This window comes from Garra rufa, chromosome 24 (genome assembly GCF_049309525.1).
Source record: "Garra rufa chromosome 24, GarRuf1.0, whole genome shotgun sequence".
Taxonomy (NCBI): Eukaryota; Metazoa; Chordata; class Actinopteri; order Cypriniformes; family Cyprinidae; genus Garra; species Garra rufa.
Window position 1 is genome coordinate 17,059,255 of NC_133384.1, and position 15,561 is coordinate 17,074,815.

The window sequence follows — 15,561 nt, forward strand, 5'->3', positions numbered from 1 at the left end:
TGAATGAAGTTAACATTTTTAAAGCCAGACAAACAGGGTGATTTTTCCTGAATGCGGCTGGCCCCGTCTAAACCCTCGAATGAATTTACAGTGTCTGCATGCTTCGCTACTTCACTCCAATTGTCCGCAGGCTGCAGATGCTCTTCGCCAATCCAGCACTGCAGGTGCAGTTAATGCTGTTGATGCTGATAGTAGTTCTGGCTAGATATCCATCTCTGTGCTTGTTTCCTTTCCTCACACAAGAGCTTTTTTTCTGCTTACCCCCTTGGTTTTGCTCTAGTGCTGCCGCGTGAGGTGTTGGATGCATTGGATCCCGCAGTCTGACCGGTTTGCGGTGCGTCTTCAAGAGCATCAACAACATTATCTTTAGTGGATATACGACAAACAGTTTCGTTTGCTGCCGCATCATGTTGACATAACTCTGCTGAAGAACTGAAATTAATGAATGGCCGGAGAGGAGCGATAATATGAATTAACTCTTTGATGTGGAGCAAAGCGGTTTTGTATTGCATATACTGACGAGGAACGCACGGGAATGAGGCTTTAAACACGTTTCTTGGTCGCTGAGTTTTCTTGTTGAAGTTGGCTTTGGGAACAATGGAAAAATATATCGGAATGGATATTCTGAGAAGTCTTCCTTAGAGATGGATGGAAGATTTTCCAACCTTTCCCCTTTATGAATCTTTTCGCGGTGACTCTGGAAAGGTGGAGCGATCAGGAAAAGCTAATGACGGACCTATTAATCCATCAAAAGCACCAGAGGGGTTTGGAAACGTTTGGATGGAAATGTTTGCACCTTTTTCTGGTTTTATACGGAACTACTAATGCATAGTTGTGGATCTCTGCTGGAATCTCCTTGTAATTGATTCATATAGTGAAATGAATTCAGGGCTGTTGACAAATTCGCTGTGATTTTTTTCCCCCCGCAAATATCCATCTTTTCTTCTGAAAGTATTCCGATCTAAATGGAATTAGTTGAGAAAGCCCTTTGTGAAAGGAATAGACATGGTACATGGGAACAGGTTCCTTCACGGTGAGTCCAGCTGCCAGTTAACTTCACTCTCTTCTCTCCGTTTTATTTTACGCATGAGGTCTATTTGCATTCACCGGTCTGTTCGCTTTCTTCCTTTAGGAACTTTGTGTATGATTGTAGACCTGTTTCATTTAATATATTTAGAATATTTGGAAAATCTAGCTTAAGCTGGTATCTGGTTTGTAGCTGGTCTAAGATAATCATGGTAAGATTATCTAAGATAAAAAAAAATGGTCCAAGCAGGTGATTTTGGTGTTCCACAAGCTGGTAAACCATCTTGAGCCAACAACAAACCATCTACCAGCTTGTTAGTCTGGTCTAAGATGGTTATTATAGCTAGTTCAAGTTGGTAGAACATCTTGGAACAGCAACAAACCATCTGCTAGATGGGCTTGTAAATTTAATCTGGTTCGCAGCTACAGTGTAGTTTGGATACCATGTTCCAAAATTTGAATTCATAAAATCATCTGTTTTTCAAACGTACAGTATATCATAGTAAATGAATTAAAGATAGAAATAAAAGTACAAGTAATTTAATCCAGATTTAGACCAAATTCCTCAAGGATACAATTTCAGATTGAGTTTCAACCTTTTCTAAAATGCAGTAAAGTGCAACATGATTATATATACTAACAGCGTCCTTCAGTCCAGATGTGTGTTCATTAGTGATTCCACATGATTCTATGCTGTTTTGATGTTAAATCTTTTGTCGCAGTTGTTGCAGGTCTTCTCATGCTTGGGTTGTCTGGGGCAACAAAAAAGGAAGCAGGTAATGATGTTTTGTCACCGAATACCCACCCACTCTCCATCTCTATGTTTCCTGGCAATCTCTGACATTTGACTGCTCTCTCTCAGTGAAAAACAATTCAGGAGTGCAGCCGGCAGGGCAGTGTGGAACCTGGGTGAAAGAACCAGAGGGAGGCCTCTTCACCTCACCCAATTACCCAAACAAATATCCCCCAGAGCGAGAATGCATCTACATCATTGAAGGTAAAAAAAAAAAAACCTTGTCCGAATAGTAAATGCTGCACACAAACAAATCTGTCATGTGACATTTGGATGGTGGGGGTTGTTTTGAATTGTTCAGCAGCGCAGTGGTACTCAGAGTGAAAGATGCAGGAGCAATCAGTTGATTGTTAATCCTATGCAGCGCCATTATGATGCTAATAAACACTAGTGTTTCATTTGCATTCATCATAAAAGGATCTATAGATCAACAGTCTCTCAATATCTGAACGTCAATTTGATTAACGCAATTAGATTTCGTCAAAAGTGGAAAAAATGTGATTGTCTTTCAGTTGCATCTGTTGGGTTGCTAGCATGCTGTGCGGCTGCTAGCTAATTATCAAATTGAACTAAGAAGCTAGTAGTAATTTTCTTGGAATCAGATGGTTTATATGTGATAATCGCTTTATTCTTATAATAAGATTGCAAACAGTGCTGGGTAGATTATCTGTAATCTAAGGGTGCAAAATATCTAAATATTGAGAAAATTGCCTTTAAAGTTGTCCAAATGAAGTTCTTAGCAATGCATATTGCCATTCAAAAAATAAAGTTGAAATATTAACGGTTGGAAATTCACAAAATATCTTCTTGAAACATGATCTTAATACTCTTTACTTAATATCCTTATGAATTTTGGCATAAAAGAAAAATAGGTCATTTTGACCCATACAATGTTTTTTGGCTATTGCTACAAATATACCCGTGCTACTTAAGACTGGTTTTGCGTTCCAGGGTCACATATGCACTGTAAAAAAAAAATACTGTAAAATTTACAGCGAGTTACTGGCAAACTTTGGTTGCCAGTAATACTGTCAATTTTTACAAGTGCACTGTAAATGATTAACTACAGTTTTACTGTTAAAATACAGCAATTTTTTGTATATACAAGCAACAATATATACATTATTTAAAGCTGCTACTGTGAAATTGCAGCAATAGTTTGCAATTTTACAAGTGTACTGGAAATCATTAAATAACGTTTCATTGTAAAAATATTGTACTACTTTAATTTGTGTATTCTTTATTTGCAGTATTTATTTTCCAGATTGCTGAATAATAATGACTAGCAATTTAAACAATTTATTAACTGCATAAGCTTTAAACAATATTTAACTGCATAAAGTGTTGTGTAGTATGAAACTCAGTGCACCTATTATTTAATAAAAATAAAAATAATAATAATTTGACACATCTTAATCTTGAAAAACAGGTTCAATTTTATTTAACAACTCTCTTATTTAATAACTCTCAAATTTGCATGAAAGAAATGTCATTGAACAGTGTATTCAGTATTATTCTGAATTCCAAAATAAATTGGGCATGAAAATATTTACTTGAAACATATATTACCCTGCTAAATTTTAAGGTTAACCAATATTTAGCCAAAGTTTAACCAACATCAAGTTAACCAACATGGTCATAATTAAATGGTTCGAAATACCACAAAGACAGTGATGAATTTTCACAACTTCACGAACAGTCCAACATGGCCAAACAACAAGGCCTCAAGTGAGTCCAACAAAACTTCTGATCAAAAAAGGAGAACAGTTCAGCTCCAGATGCTGTTCCGTCCCAGGATGCAAAGAGTGGCTAAAAATATAGAAAATAACAAAACGGGCATACATTAGATATTTTACAAAACAATGATACAGTCAGACACAGACAGAGGGATGACAGATACAAAGGCAGAGAGAGTGATGATTGTTACAGTTAGATAAGTATGATATTAAACAGTAAAACACTAAAATTGTGAAAAATTATTACAATTTTTACAAGTTATTACAAGTTTTATATTTTACTATATTTTCAAATATAATTTATTTCTGAGATGCAAACCTGAATGTTCAGTATTATTACACCAGTGTTGCATGATCTTTCAGAGATCATTCTCATTTATTATCAATATGCTGATTTATTGTCAGTGTTATTGTCAATGTTGTCAGTGTATGTTTTGGAGCCTGTGATACTTTTTCAGGATTCTTTGATGAATAAGTTTCAAAGAACAGCAGTTATTTAAAAAATAAATTCTATCTAAAAATATAAATCTTTACAATCAATTTCAATGTAACATACTTGTTGGATATAAGTAAAAAAAAAAATCCATGAAAGAATCCTGAAAAAAGTATCACAGGTTATTAAAAATATTAAGCAGCACAATTGCTTCTAACATTGATAATAAATCAGCATATACAACAATTTCTAAAGGATCATGTGACACTGGAGTAATTAGAAGACTAGAGTATTGATGCTGAAAATTCAGAAATAAATTACATTTTTAAGTATATTAAAATGGATAAAACATTTTACATTTTAATAATATTTCACAACATTATAGTTTTTTCTGTATTTTTGATCAATTAAATGCAGCCTTGATGAGCAGAAGATACTTATTTCAAAACATAAAACCTACTGATCACAAACTTTTGAACGCTAGTGTAGATAAAGGATAAAAGAACATAATAAAAGGAAAAAGATCTTGATGTACTTACTTGTCAGTAATTCCACCGAAAATCCTTCGCATTGCAAAGAAGACTGGTAACTTGGGCTCACTTTAACTGGTTTCTTCTGTGCCCTGTCGTTTTAGATGGGTCTTTGCCTTTCAACTTCTTTGTTTCAGGATAAATATCTACAAAACAGCCAAGAAGCAGACAATATGTAATTCACATTGGTTTTAGCTTTTGTACATCTAAATTATTCTCCCTAAAAAAAACATCTCTCTTCTTGAGTTGAGAAACATATTTTATCATATCTACATGTAAAATGCAGGTGCTCAGATTGTTAGAATGCAACTATTCAGTGTTGTTTTCGTCAACGATGACGATGACGAAATCACTTCGTTGACGCCACTTTTTTTCATGACGATAATGAGACGATGACGAGATAAAAATGGCTCGTTGATGACTAAAACATGACGAGACGTGTGCGAGTTTTCGTTGACGAGACGAGAATAGACGAAAATGTTAGTGGGTGGTCTGTCAGACGTTTAAAATGCATGACATTTCTGCTTATTGTGCATGCCAATCAAAACCTAAAACGTATCTGCCGCTATGGCAAGCCGTTTTAGCATTAAATACTCTTTGCCATACTAGTATGGCAAGCCGTTTTAGCATTCTATCCTTGTTTGTCTTTTATGTTTTAAAACATTCCTTCATTATTGTAATTATTGGTGAAAATAGTCGATCCGGAAGCTCACATTGAGTTGAACTATAGATCTGCTATTTTCAGAACTTACAAGTGACACTACCCAACAGCAAAATACTTACTGACTTACATTAATTTGTTAAAAGACTACTTTTTCCTCCTTTTTTGATTAAAACTAGACTAAAACCTTTTTGACTTTTCGTCGACTAAAACTAGACTAAAACCTTTTTGACTTTTCGTCGACTAAAATTGGACTAAAACTATCACATATAGAAGTGACTAAAATTTGACTAAAACTAATAAGCATTTTAGTCCAAAAGACTAAGACTAAGACTAAATCTAAGATGGTTGTCAAAAACAACACTGCAACTAATACCTTTGAATGAACTCCAAAGCTCCGTCTGTCGTCTCCTGGTAACGTTAGTCCAGAATATGTAATATGCTGCGAACAGGCCAGACAGGACAATGGGCTGGATTAACGCATTCTTCAAATCAAAGTTAGCAGAAAGCATTAACGTTACATTCAAACAATAAGTGAATAAGCGAGCTATCAAAGGTCCTAGTACATCTCACTGCTTATGTTAACCGCTTTAACAGCACAGTTTAGAGTTTACGTGACACACACATCCTCCATGAGCGAGGATCGTGAGCCCTAAATACGGGTTTTATTTCGGCGCCCGTGTTAACAGATGGCTGCCTGTGCAGATTTGTTTTACAGCATAAAATAATCACGAGAAAGTGTGCTGATCAGCACGACGTTGCCGTGAATCACATCTTTTGCCAATGAAGCTTGTAATTCTTAGCGTAGGAACATAGAGATGTTACGCCTAGGCGGGGAATGTGTGAAATCCTCCCGCGACCGTGCTGCCGAATTCCCGCACAAGTCTCTCTCGTGCTCCGCGGACGGAGGATTCATTAATCTGCGGTTACCGCGAATGTTTATGACACCTTAATATACTAAAACAGTTATGAAATATGAAAAATAAAACAGAAATAAGACACTTACCACAGTTGTGAATGGTTCTTCTTGCTGCTCCCGAATGTCGACGTTGAAGATAATCCTGCCTCTTTAGATTTGAAATTTACCAGAATGCATTGCGGTTTACAGCAATATGCTGTATTATAAGAAATGCAACCCGCTGCTGTAAAATATTGCTGTAATTTTTACAGCAATTCGTTACAGTGTGGTTAAATAACCCCATAATTCAAATAAAAATAATACTCATCGGTAGTTGATGCAATGTTGAAATGTTGAGAAAAACTTAAATTTAAACTGTTTACATTTAAAAACTTAAACTGTAAATATTTATTTTTATAGTCAATAATAAAGTAACTGTAGTCTGATTACGAGCATTTTAAAATGTAATATAATCGAATTACAAGTACCTAATTGTAAACCTAATGTAATCCAAATTACATGTAATTAGTCACTACCCAGCACTGAATTAAATTATTATGATATCTTATTAATAAATCCCACTGTTAAACCCATGAGGTCTTCAAACTTCAGAGCTAATTCCTCTTGTAGAAGTAATTTTTTCATTCTTCCTAACAAAATTGTGGTCATTTTGTGTGATTATTATGTTACTGTAGAAATAAATAAGAGCAGACATACCCAATCCAATCTTGTGGCAAAACTTAACTATTTTACGAGGCAAAGATTTTCATATGAATGTGATTCATGCAGAAATTAGCTCTTTTTTAAAGGATTAGTTCACTTCCACAATAAAAACGTCCTGATAATTTACTCACCCCCATGTCATCCAAAATGTCTTTCTTTCTTCAGTAGAAAAGAAATTAGGTTTTTGAGGACAACACTCTAGGATTTTTTCCATATACTGGACTTCAATGGGGATCAGCGGGTTGAAAATCCAAACTACAATTTCAGTGCAGCTTCAAAGGGCTCTACACAATCCCAGCCGAGGAATAAGGGTCTTATCTAGTAACACGATCAATCATTTTCTAAGAAAAATAGGAATTTATATACTTTTTAACCACAAATGCTCATCTTGCACTAGCTCTGCGATGCGCATGTCTGACTTCAAGCATTACATAATCACATTGGAAACGTCACACATGGTTAGTTCAGCATCTGTGTACTTCTGTTCAAAAAGGTAGGGTAGGGCAAAAAACTCCATCTCATTTTCTCCTTGTCCAACATTGTTGTTTTACCTTTTTTTGTAAAAAGTGTTTGACTTTCTTTGCACGCTCTCTTTGTAAACACTGGGTTAGTACTTCAGCCTACGTGACTCGTGACCTTTCCAACATGGCTATGTAATGCATGCAGTTATGGACGCAAAACTAATGCTAGATGAGCATTTGTGGTTAAAAAGTTTTTTTTTTTTTTAAATGACCAATCGTTTCACTAGATACGAGTCTTTTGTAGCTGCATTGAAACTGCAATTTGGACCTTCAGCCTGTTGATCCCCAATGAAGTCCACTATATGGAGAAAAATCCTGGAATGTTTTCCTCAAAAAACCTTAATTTCTTTTCGACTAAAGGAGGAAAGACATGAACATCTTGGATGACATAAGGGTGAGTAAATTATAAGGAAATTTAGATTCTTGAAGTGAACTAATCCTTTAATAAGAAGAAAAAAATGTTATTACAAAGGTCTATCCCTAAACCTAATTAGATCAGTGCGGATTGTTCAAAAAGTATGAATAAGATGGTACAAATTCAAACAATTGGCCTCCACCTACCAAACCGTAGTTTGGTATTCGAATTGCCACGAGAGTGTGTTGTACATATGACATCATGCATCATAAATTACAGATGTCAGTCTTGATTTCTTTTTCTCCTTTGCAGCTCCCCCGAGACAATGCATTGATCTTTTCTTTGATGAAAAGTATTCAATAGAGCCTTCATGGGAATGTAAATTTGACCACATTGAAGTCCGGGACGGGCCCTTTGGCTTTTCTCCAATAATTGGACGCTACTGCGGCCAGCAGAACCCTCCATATATCAGATCGAGCGGCCGTTACCTATGGATAAAATTTGTTGCGGATGGTGAATTGGAAGCGATGGGATTTTCTGCGAGCTACAATTTCACAGCAGGTACATACAGTTTTATGCTCCTTTATGCAGTGTCAGTAACGTTTACGATTGTGACCGATTGATTAATTATTAAACCAGCAAGTTTTGAGCTTTTCCTGACGGTCGTTTACCATTCTAGATCCGGTTTTGACTTCCTAACCTCAGGGTATTGTTATCCTGTGCATGTCGACTTGAATTCCTGATGCAATCAGTAACTACTCTTCAAAATCCATGCAGCTGATTCATATAGCCATTATTGTAGGTCCATGTTGGTTCTGTCAATCTGCAATTGAGTTTATTAGTCATATTCTATTGCAATAATAAAAAGGCTGTGTGTGCTAATTCATTGAAAACCTTTTAAATTGTTTACCTTGATCAGTTCTTAGTACCACAATGAATGCTGACAATCCTTCCCAGGACATGATTTAGATGTTAAAGATTGCCAATAAGATGCTAAGTGGTAACAACAACATCATTCTACATATAATTGATTTCAATTATCCGTAAAGGAATATGTAGCACATTGCCCAGTGGTTGTTTTTATCAGACGTCTCTTTCTCAGTGCTATCTTTTCATCTGGCTTGATCTCTGAAGTGAGTCTGAACAGCAAGTAATACTAGTCTGTACCTGAGTTCAAGTGAGAGATGTTTGCGTAAATGGTGTGCAAATTGAGCAGTGATAGATATTGTGTGAAGAATGCCAAAAGCAATATTTGAATAAAGCTGCAACTAAAGTTGTAAACGCAGAAAAATTTCACAGTGCGCTCGAGCTTTAAGGGCCTTGCAGATGAATTGCACAGCTGTGGCACTGGGTGCAAGAAAAAGTAGCACACAATTGAAGGCAGCACTGATTTAGAGTCGTACTGTATCTGAGAAATGAGTTATGAGCCGAGGCCTTTTTTTCCATCCTATTGTGAGTCAGGAGGAAATTCTTTCGCCAAGTTTGGAGAAACTGTTCAGCGGGAATGAATTCAGACTCTAGCTTCGCAACTTGCCAGGGAAGAAACACTGCTTCCTCTAGTCTCGATAAGGAATATCAGTGGCATATAATTTACATAATTAAGGAGATAAAAGTCCCTGAATTCACTTCCCTTGATGTTCCCCCAAAAAAGTGGAGAGCGCATCTGCTGTGCTGTAGCCAATGGTAACACATGCTAATGCGGAAGGTACAACAGATGAATGAAAAGCAGGGGATGAGGAAGGCTAGAAATTGCATGTATTCATCTTCCTTGCTCTTTTTTTGCATCTTATCTCTACAGAAAGGAACATTACTGTGTTTAACTGAAAATTTATGCTGCTTATTATCACAAAACGGCCACTCAATCAAAAATGTGCCTGTCTGCAGTGTGAGAGAGGAGGAATTTAGTCTATGTTCGTCTGCGGCATAAGTTATAAAATTTCCTGCAAAAGACGTCATTAACACTGCACTTGCTTCATATCAAATCAAATAGATTAGTGGAAGTGCAACTGAATTACAGATCTGATCTCAAGACCTTTTTTAGTGTGATCAATATCATAAAATAGGCTGTACATTCACACAGTCACTAAAGGGATACAGTCAAGCCCGAAATTATTCATACCCCTGGCAAATTCTGACTTAAAGTTAATTTTATTCAACCAGGAAGTTTTTTTTTTTTATTATTTATTAGAAATTACACAGACATCTCCCAGAAGATATTAAGACGATGTACAAGAGGCATCATTGTGGAAAAAATGATTACTCATCTTTTATTTACATTTGAAAAAAAAAGTGGCATATGCAAAATTATTCATACCCTTCTCATTAATCAATACAAAAGCCTTTATTGGCTATTACAGCAATCAAACGATGTTTATAATTGCTGACCAGCTTTTTGCATGTCTCCACTGGTATTTTTGCCCATTCATCTTTAGCGATGAGCTCCAACTCTTTCAGGTTGGAGGGTCTCCTTGCCATCACCCTGATCTTTAGCTCCCTCCACAGATTCTCATTAGATTTAAGTCAGGACTCTGGCTGGGCCACTGCAAAATGTTAATGTTAACTATTTCTTCACCACTTTTGCTGTGTGTTTTGGGTCGTTGTCGTGCTGAAATGTCCACTGGTGCCCAAGGCCAAGTTTCTCTGCAGACTGCCTGATGTTGTTGTTGAGAATTTTGATGTATTGCTCCTTTTTCATGGTGCCGTTTACTGTGATTAGGTTCCCTGTTTCACTGGCTGAAAAAACACCCCCAAAACATTAGGTTCCCACCACCATGTTTGACAGTGGGGATGGTGTTCTTAGGGTTGAAGGCTTCTCCTTTTTTATGCCAAATGAAGGCTACATCATTATGCCCAAACAATTCAATTTTTGTTTCATCTGACCATAAAACAGAAGACCAGAAGTCTTCTTCTTTGTCCAGATGAGCATTTGCAAAGGCCAAGTGGGCTTTTGTGTGCCTTATCTGGAGAAGTGGTGTCCTCCTTGGTCTGTGTCCGTGGAACCCAGTGGTGTCCAGTGTCCGTTGGACTGTGTATTTTTAATAATACTTTGCACTGTAGCCATTGGAACTTCAAAACATTTAGATATGGTCTTATAGCCCTTTCCTGACTTGTGAGCAGCCACAATGAGCAGTCTTAGCCATGACTGTCCACAAACCAACAGCAGAGAGCTTCTGTTTTTCACCTGTTGAGTTGATTAAAACAGCTGTTCCCAATGAATCAGGGTAATTAGGATGCTTCAGAACAGCTTGGACTATTTGGAATGGTATAGAACTTTGGATTTTCCCATAGACTGTGACAGTTTACAAAGGGTATGAATAATTTTGGACATGCCACTTTTTGTTAAAATGTAAATAAAAGCTGATAAATATTTTTTTTCCACAATGATGCCTCTTGTACATCATCTTATTATCTTTTGGGAGAAGCCTGTGTCTTTTCCTATTAACAAAAAAAAAAAAAACTTTGGGCTTGACTGTAGTTCACCCAAAAATAAAAATTCTATCATTAATTACTCACCCTCATGTCGTTCCAAACCTGTAAAACCTTCGTTCATCTTCAGAACACAAATTAAGATATTTTTGTTGAAATCCAAGGGTTTTTGACCCTGCACAGACAGCAACGTAACTGTAAAATAGTCCATGTGACATCAGTGGTTCAACCTTAACTTTATGCTTTGTTATACTGTCAAAGACTGACACAGAAGAAAATAAATTGTTGAAAAAAGTCATTATATTTGTTGTCTTTGTGTTCAAAACATATTCTCATAGCTTCAGAATTACATTGAACCAACTGATTTCACATAGACTATTTTATCGATGTTCTTACTACCTTTCTGGGCCTTGAACGTGTCAGTTGCACTGCTGTCTATGCAGGGTCAGAAAGCTCTCGGATTTCATCAGAAATATCTTTCAGAGGATCAACAAAGGTCTTAAGGGTTTGGAAACAATATGAGGGTGAGTAATAATAAGAGAATTATCATTTTTGGGTGAACTATCCCTTTAAAAACATGGAAATATCATCTTAAAACTGTGATTACAAAATGACCAGAATACTGATATAAATAGATACTAATGTACAAAGTATTTTTTATGACATTTGTTTCCGTAGCAGTTCTCACAGGTTCTTCTGACAGAACTGATGAAACAGAAAAAAATAAAACTCCCAAAGTGTTTTATTATTCAGTGTGGAATCTTTAGAGCGACCAGTGAAGTTAATTCCTCTTATGAGCTGTTTTTAATGAGTCAAAAACACAGGGCATGACCTGCGAAGTCCAGTTCTTGAGCAAATGTTTTTGAGTCAGCTCTGTTTCATTTATTAGAAATGTACAGTGCGGCTAGTGAAATCCAAATGATTTACTTTTATATGAGCCAGTTAGTGGATCAAAAACATACAGCTTGAATAGTGAAGTCCAGTTCTCTAGGGAATGAATCTTATGAGCAGATGTTATATAGTGGATCAAAAACATACAGCGTGACTAGTGAAGTCCGGTTCTCGAGGGAATGAATCTTATAAGCAGATGCTATATACAGTGGCATGCCAAAGTTCTGAATCTGTGAAAATGTGAATAAGTTTAACAAAATAAGAGAGATCATACAAAATGGATGTTATTTTTTTATTTAGTACTGTCCTGAGTAAGATAGTTTACAATAGCTGAAATTATTAAAATAACCCCCTTCAAAATTGTGGGAACCCTTCTAGAACAGTTTTTTTTTTTTTTTTTTTTTTTTTTGTGATGGTTGTTCATGAGTCCCTTGTTTGTTCTGAACAGTTAAACTGAGCATTGTTCTTCAGAATAAATCCTCCAGGTCCTGCAGATTCTTTAGTTTTCCAGTATCTTTTGCATATTTGAACCCTTTCCAGCAGTGACTGTATAATTTTGAGATCTATCTTTTCACACTGAGGACAATCGAGGGACTCAAACATAGCTATTAAACAAGGTTCAAACATTCACTGATGCTCCAGAAGGAAACACAATGAATTAAGAGCTTGGGGGGGTGGGGTGAATACTTTTTGAATTTGAAGATCAAGGTAAATTGTACTTAATTTGTCTTCCGGGAAACATGCAAGTATCTTCTGTTGCTTCCGAAGAGGAGTACTAAATGGAAAAAAATGATATTTCAACAAAATAAGAAAAATTTTGACATCTTCATCCTTTTCAAATGTTTTCACCCCCAGCTATTAATGCATTGTGTTTCCTTCTGGAGCATCAGAGAATGTTTTTTAACCTTTTTTAATAGTTGTGTTTGAGTCCCTCAATTGTCCTCAGTGTGAAAAGATGGATCTCAAAATCACTGCTGGGCAGTCACTGCTGGAAATGGTTCAAATATGCAAAATATGCTGGAAAACTGAAGAATCTGCAGGACTTGGAGGATTTTTCTGAAAAAAAACAGTGCTCAGTGTAACTGTTCAGAACAAACAAGGGGCTCATGAACAACCATCACAAAAAAAAAAAACAGTCATAGATCATTCATGTAACTGCACACAGTATTAAAAGCCAAGGGTTCCTAAACCTAAAGTTATTTTAATAATTTCAATTTATTTTGTCTTGTGGACTATATGTAAACATCTTTTATGTAAAATATATTACTCAGGACAAGTACTAAATAAAAAATAACATGCATTTTGTAAAATCTCTCTTATTTTGTTAAAATTATTCAGATTTTCACAGATTCCGCAAGGGGTTCCTAAACTTTCGCATGCCACTGTAGTGGATCAAAAACATACAGCGTGACTAGTGAAGTCCAGTTCTTGAGGGAATGAATCTTGTGAGCAGAAACAGGCAGCGTGATTGTTGGATGGCTGAATTGATTCTTGAATAAATGACTGTTATGAGCTGTTTTGTTTTGTAGTGAATCGAAAACATAAAGCTTGTCCAGTGTATTGTGACTGATCTGACTGATCTTACTGAACAGCTGGACATATTAATTAATCTTGTCCAGCATCATGAAACAAGAAATAATACTGTGTTAAATGAGTTCACCCAAAATAAAATCCAGTCATTATTTAGTCAGTCTCTTGGTGTTCTAATACTGTATGACTTATTTTCTTTTTCTGACCTCAAAAGACATCCATAGAATGGCACTAAATAGCAACCAACTTCAAACTTTAAATATAAAGAGCCAAAAGTATGACCGAATGATCCCATATCAACCATATTTTTAATTTGTTATCAATCCTGATTTCTCAAAATGACATTGTATGCTTTTCTTTGGGGAGCCAGAGTGAACTGCTGCACTAATACAGTGCCATTAAAGGGTTAGTTCACCTAAAAATGAAAATTCTGTCTTTAATTACTCACCTTCATGTTGTTCCAAACCAGTAAGAGCTTTGTTCATCTTCTGAACACAAATAAAGATATTTATTATAAAATCTGAGAGCTTTCTGATCCTGCATAGACAGCTATGCACACTGTAAAAAGTTTTCACCAGTTTCAACTTAAAAACTGAAGTTTAGCAGCTGCCTTAAAATTTTAAGTTAAATCAACTTAAGTAATTTAAACTCACAAGTTAAATCAACTCATTTTAATTTATTTGAGTTAAAATTACATTTTTAAGTTGAATCTGGTGAAAACTTTTTACAGTGCAACTAACACATTCAAGGCCCAGAAAGTAAAGACATTGTTAAAATAATCCATGTGGCATCAGTGGTTCAACCGTAGTCGCAGAGAAGAAATTGTTGAATAAAGTTGTTATTTTTGTTTTTTAGTATTGAGTAGCTTCATATAATTAAGGTTGATTTCTCCTTTTGCAGTCAATAAAAGAAAGCAGAACACAAGAGTGGTTTAATTCTAACTATCCCATTAAAGCTTCTCAAAAGAATTGTTAATGTTACCAGACTTGTTTAGAAGAAACTGAAACCTATATTCCTCACGATTCCTGTCTTTAATTGAATGCAATAAAATCTTTAAAAAGGCATTGAAATTTATATAATGAACATGGATTTAATGGTTATACTCAGATTAAAAAGCATTTAATTGCAATTTGTCTTTGTGACTCTCTAAAATAACGAAAATTAAATGTTCAGATGGTGTGGGAATGTTACAAACTGCTGAGATTCTTGCACCTGGGCCACATGCATTCTAACACAGGTAGGATATTCATGGTTTTAATGCTTGAGTTTCCCAATTTGGTTCTGAAGTAATTAAAGGTGTTTTCACTCAAGGTTAGTTTCATCTGAAATTGCAGATGCATGGCATAATCCATTGCCGAAGCCAAACTTTTGGATGGCTCAGTGATAGAAAAGTAGAATGATGTGCAGACTGTGTGTAATTACTTCCTGATATCGTGTGAAAATAAAAATGGCTGGGCAGTCACTCTCAGCATTCAGATGCAATTATCATGCAGACGTTGCATGAGTTCATTCCAATAGTCAGATCTTGCTGTCTGTAGACAGACTTCTTCCCACAACCCTACTATATCTAACTGGATTAAGGAGTAAAAACGGGGCACTCAACATTTTAAGCTTTACTGTGAACAGAGACTTTGTGACTATTGTTTGTCCCTTTCCTCCCTGTCCATCTGTCCTTCTCTTCTTCTCACTATCTAGAAAACTCACACGCTCATTCTCCTGAGTCTCACTTCCTTGTCTCCTGGGCTTGACTGACCTTATTACCCCACCTCCTCTTTTCGAAGAGATAAAGCTGTGTTACGAGACAAGATCTGGCTGGGTTAAATAACAGGGAGAGCTGCTCTCCTCATGTGTCTTTCCCCAGGCCACTGGCTGTTTGAAGCCTTTGTCCCAGCTGTAAACAGACGCAGCAGTAATAAGAAAAACAAGATGGACTAAAAAGCATTTCAGGGACCGCTTTCTTGATCCACTGGCCATTTAATAACCTTGTTTGGGGAAGCCTCATGTGGCCTTTTCCTCTTTTCATTTTCAATGGGTTTGT

At 36.1% G+C, this 15,561-nt stretch overlaps 1 protein-coding gene across 2 annotated transcripts in view; it reads left to right on the plus strand.

Annotated features, from left to right (window-relative positions):
- The first annotated feature begins 251 nt into the window (after positions 1–251).
- The window catches only part of neto1l (neuropilin (NRP) and tolloid (TLL)-like 1, like), a 150,427-nt gene continuing 135,117 nt past the window's right edge, over positions 252–15,561 (plus strand). For both annotated transcript variants that reach the window (XM_073830796.1, XM_073830797.1), the window contains exons 1-4: positions 252–1,033; positions 1,749–1,802; positions 1,889–2,023; positions 7,989–8,237. In XM_073830796.1, the coding sequence (XP_073686897.1) occupies positions 1,006–1,033; positions 1,749–1,802; positions 1,889–2,023; positions 7,989–8,237 (466 nt within the window). In that variant the 5' untranslated portion in view covers positions 252–1,005. The remainder of the gene's footprint in view (positions 1,034–1,748; positions 1,803–1,888; positions 2,024–7,988; positions 8,238–15,561) is intronic.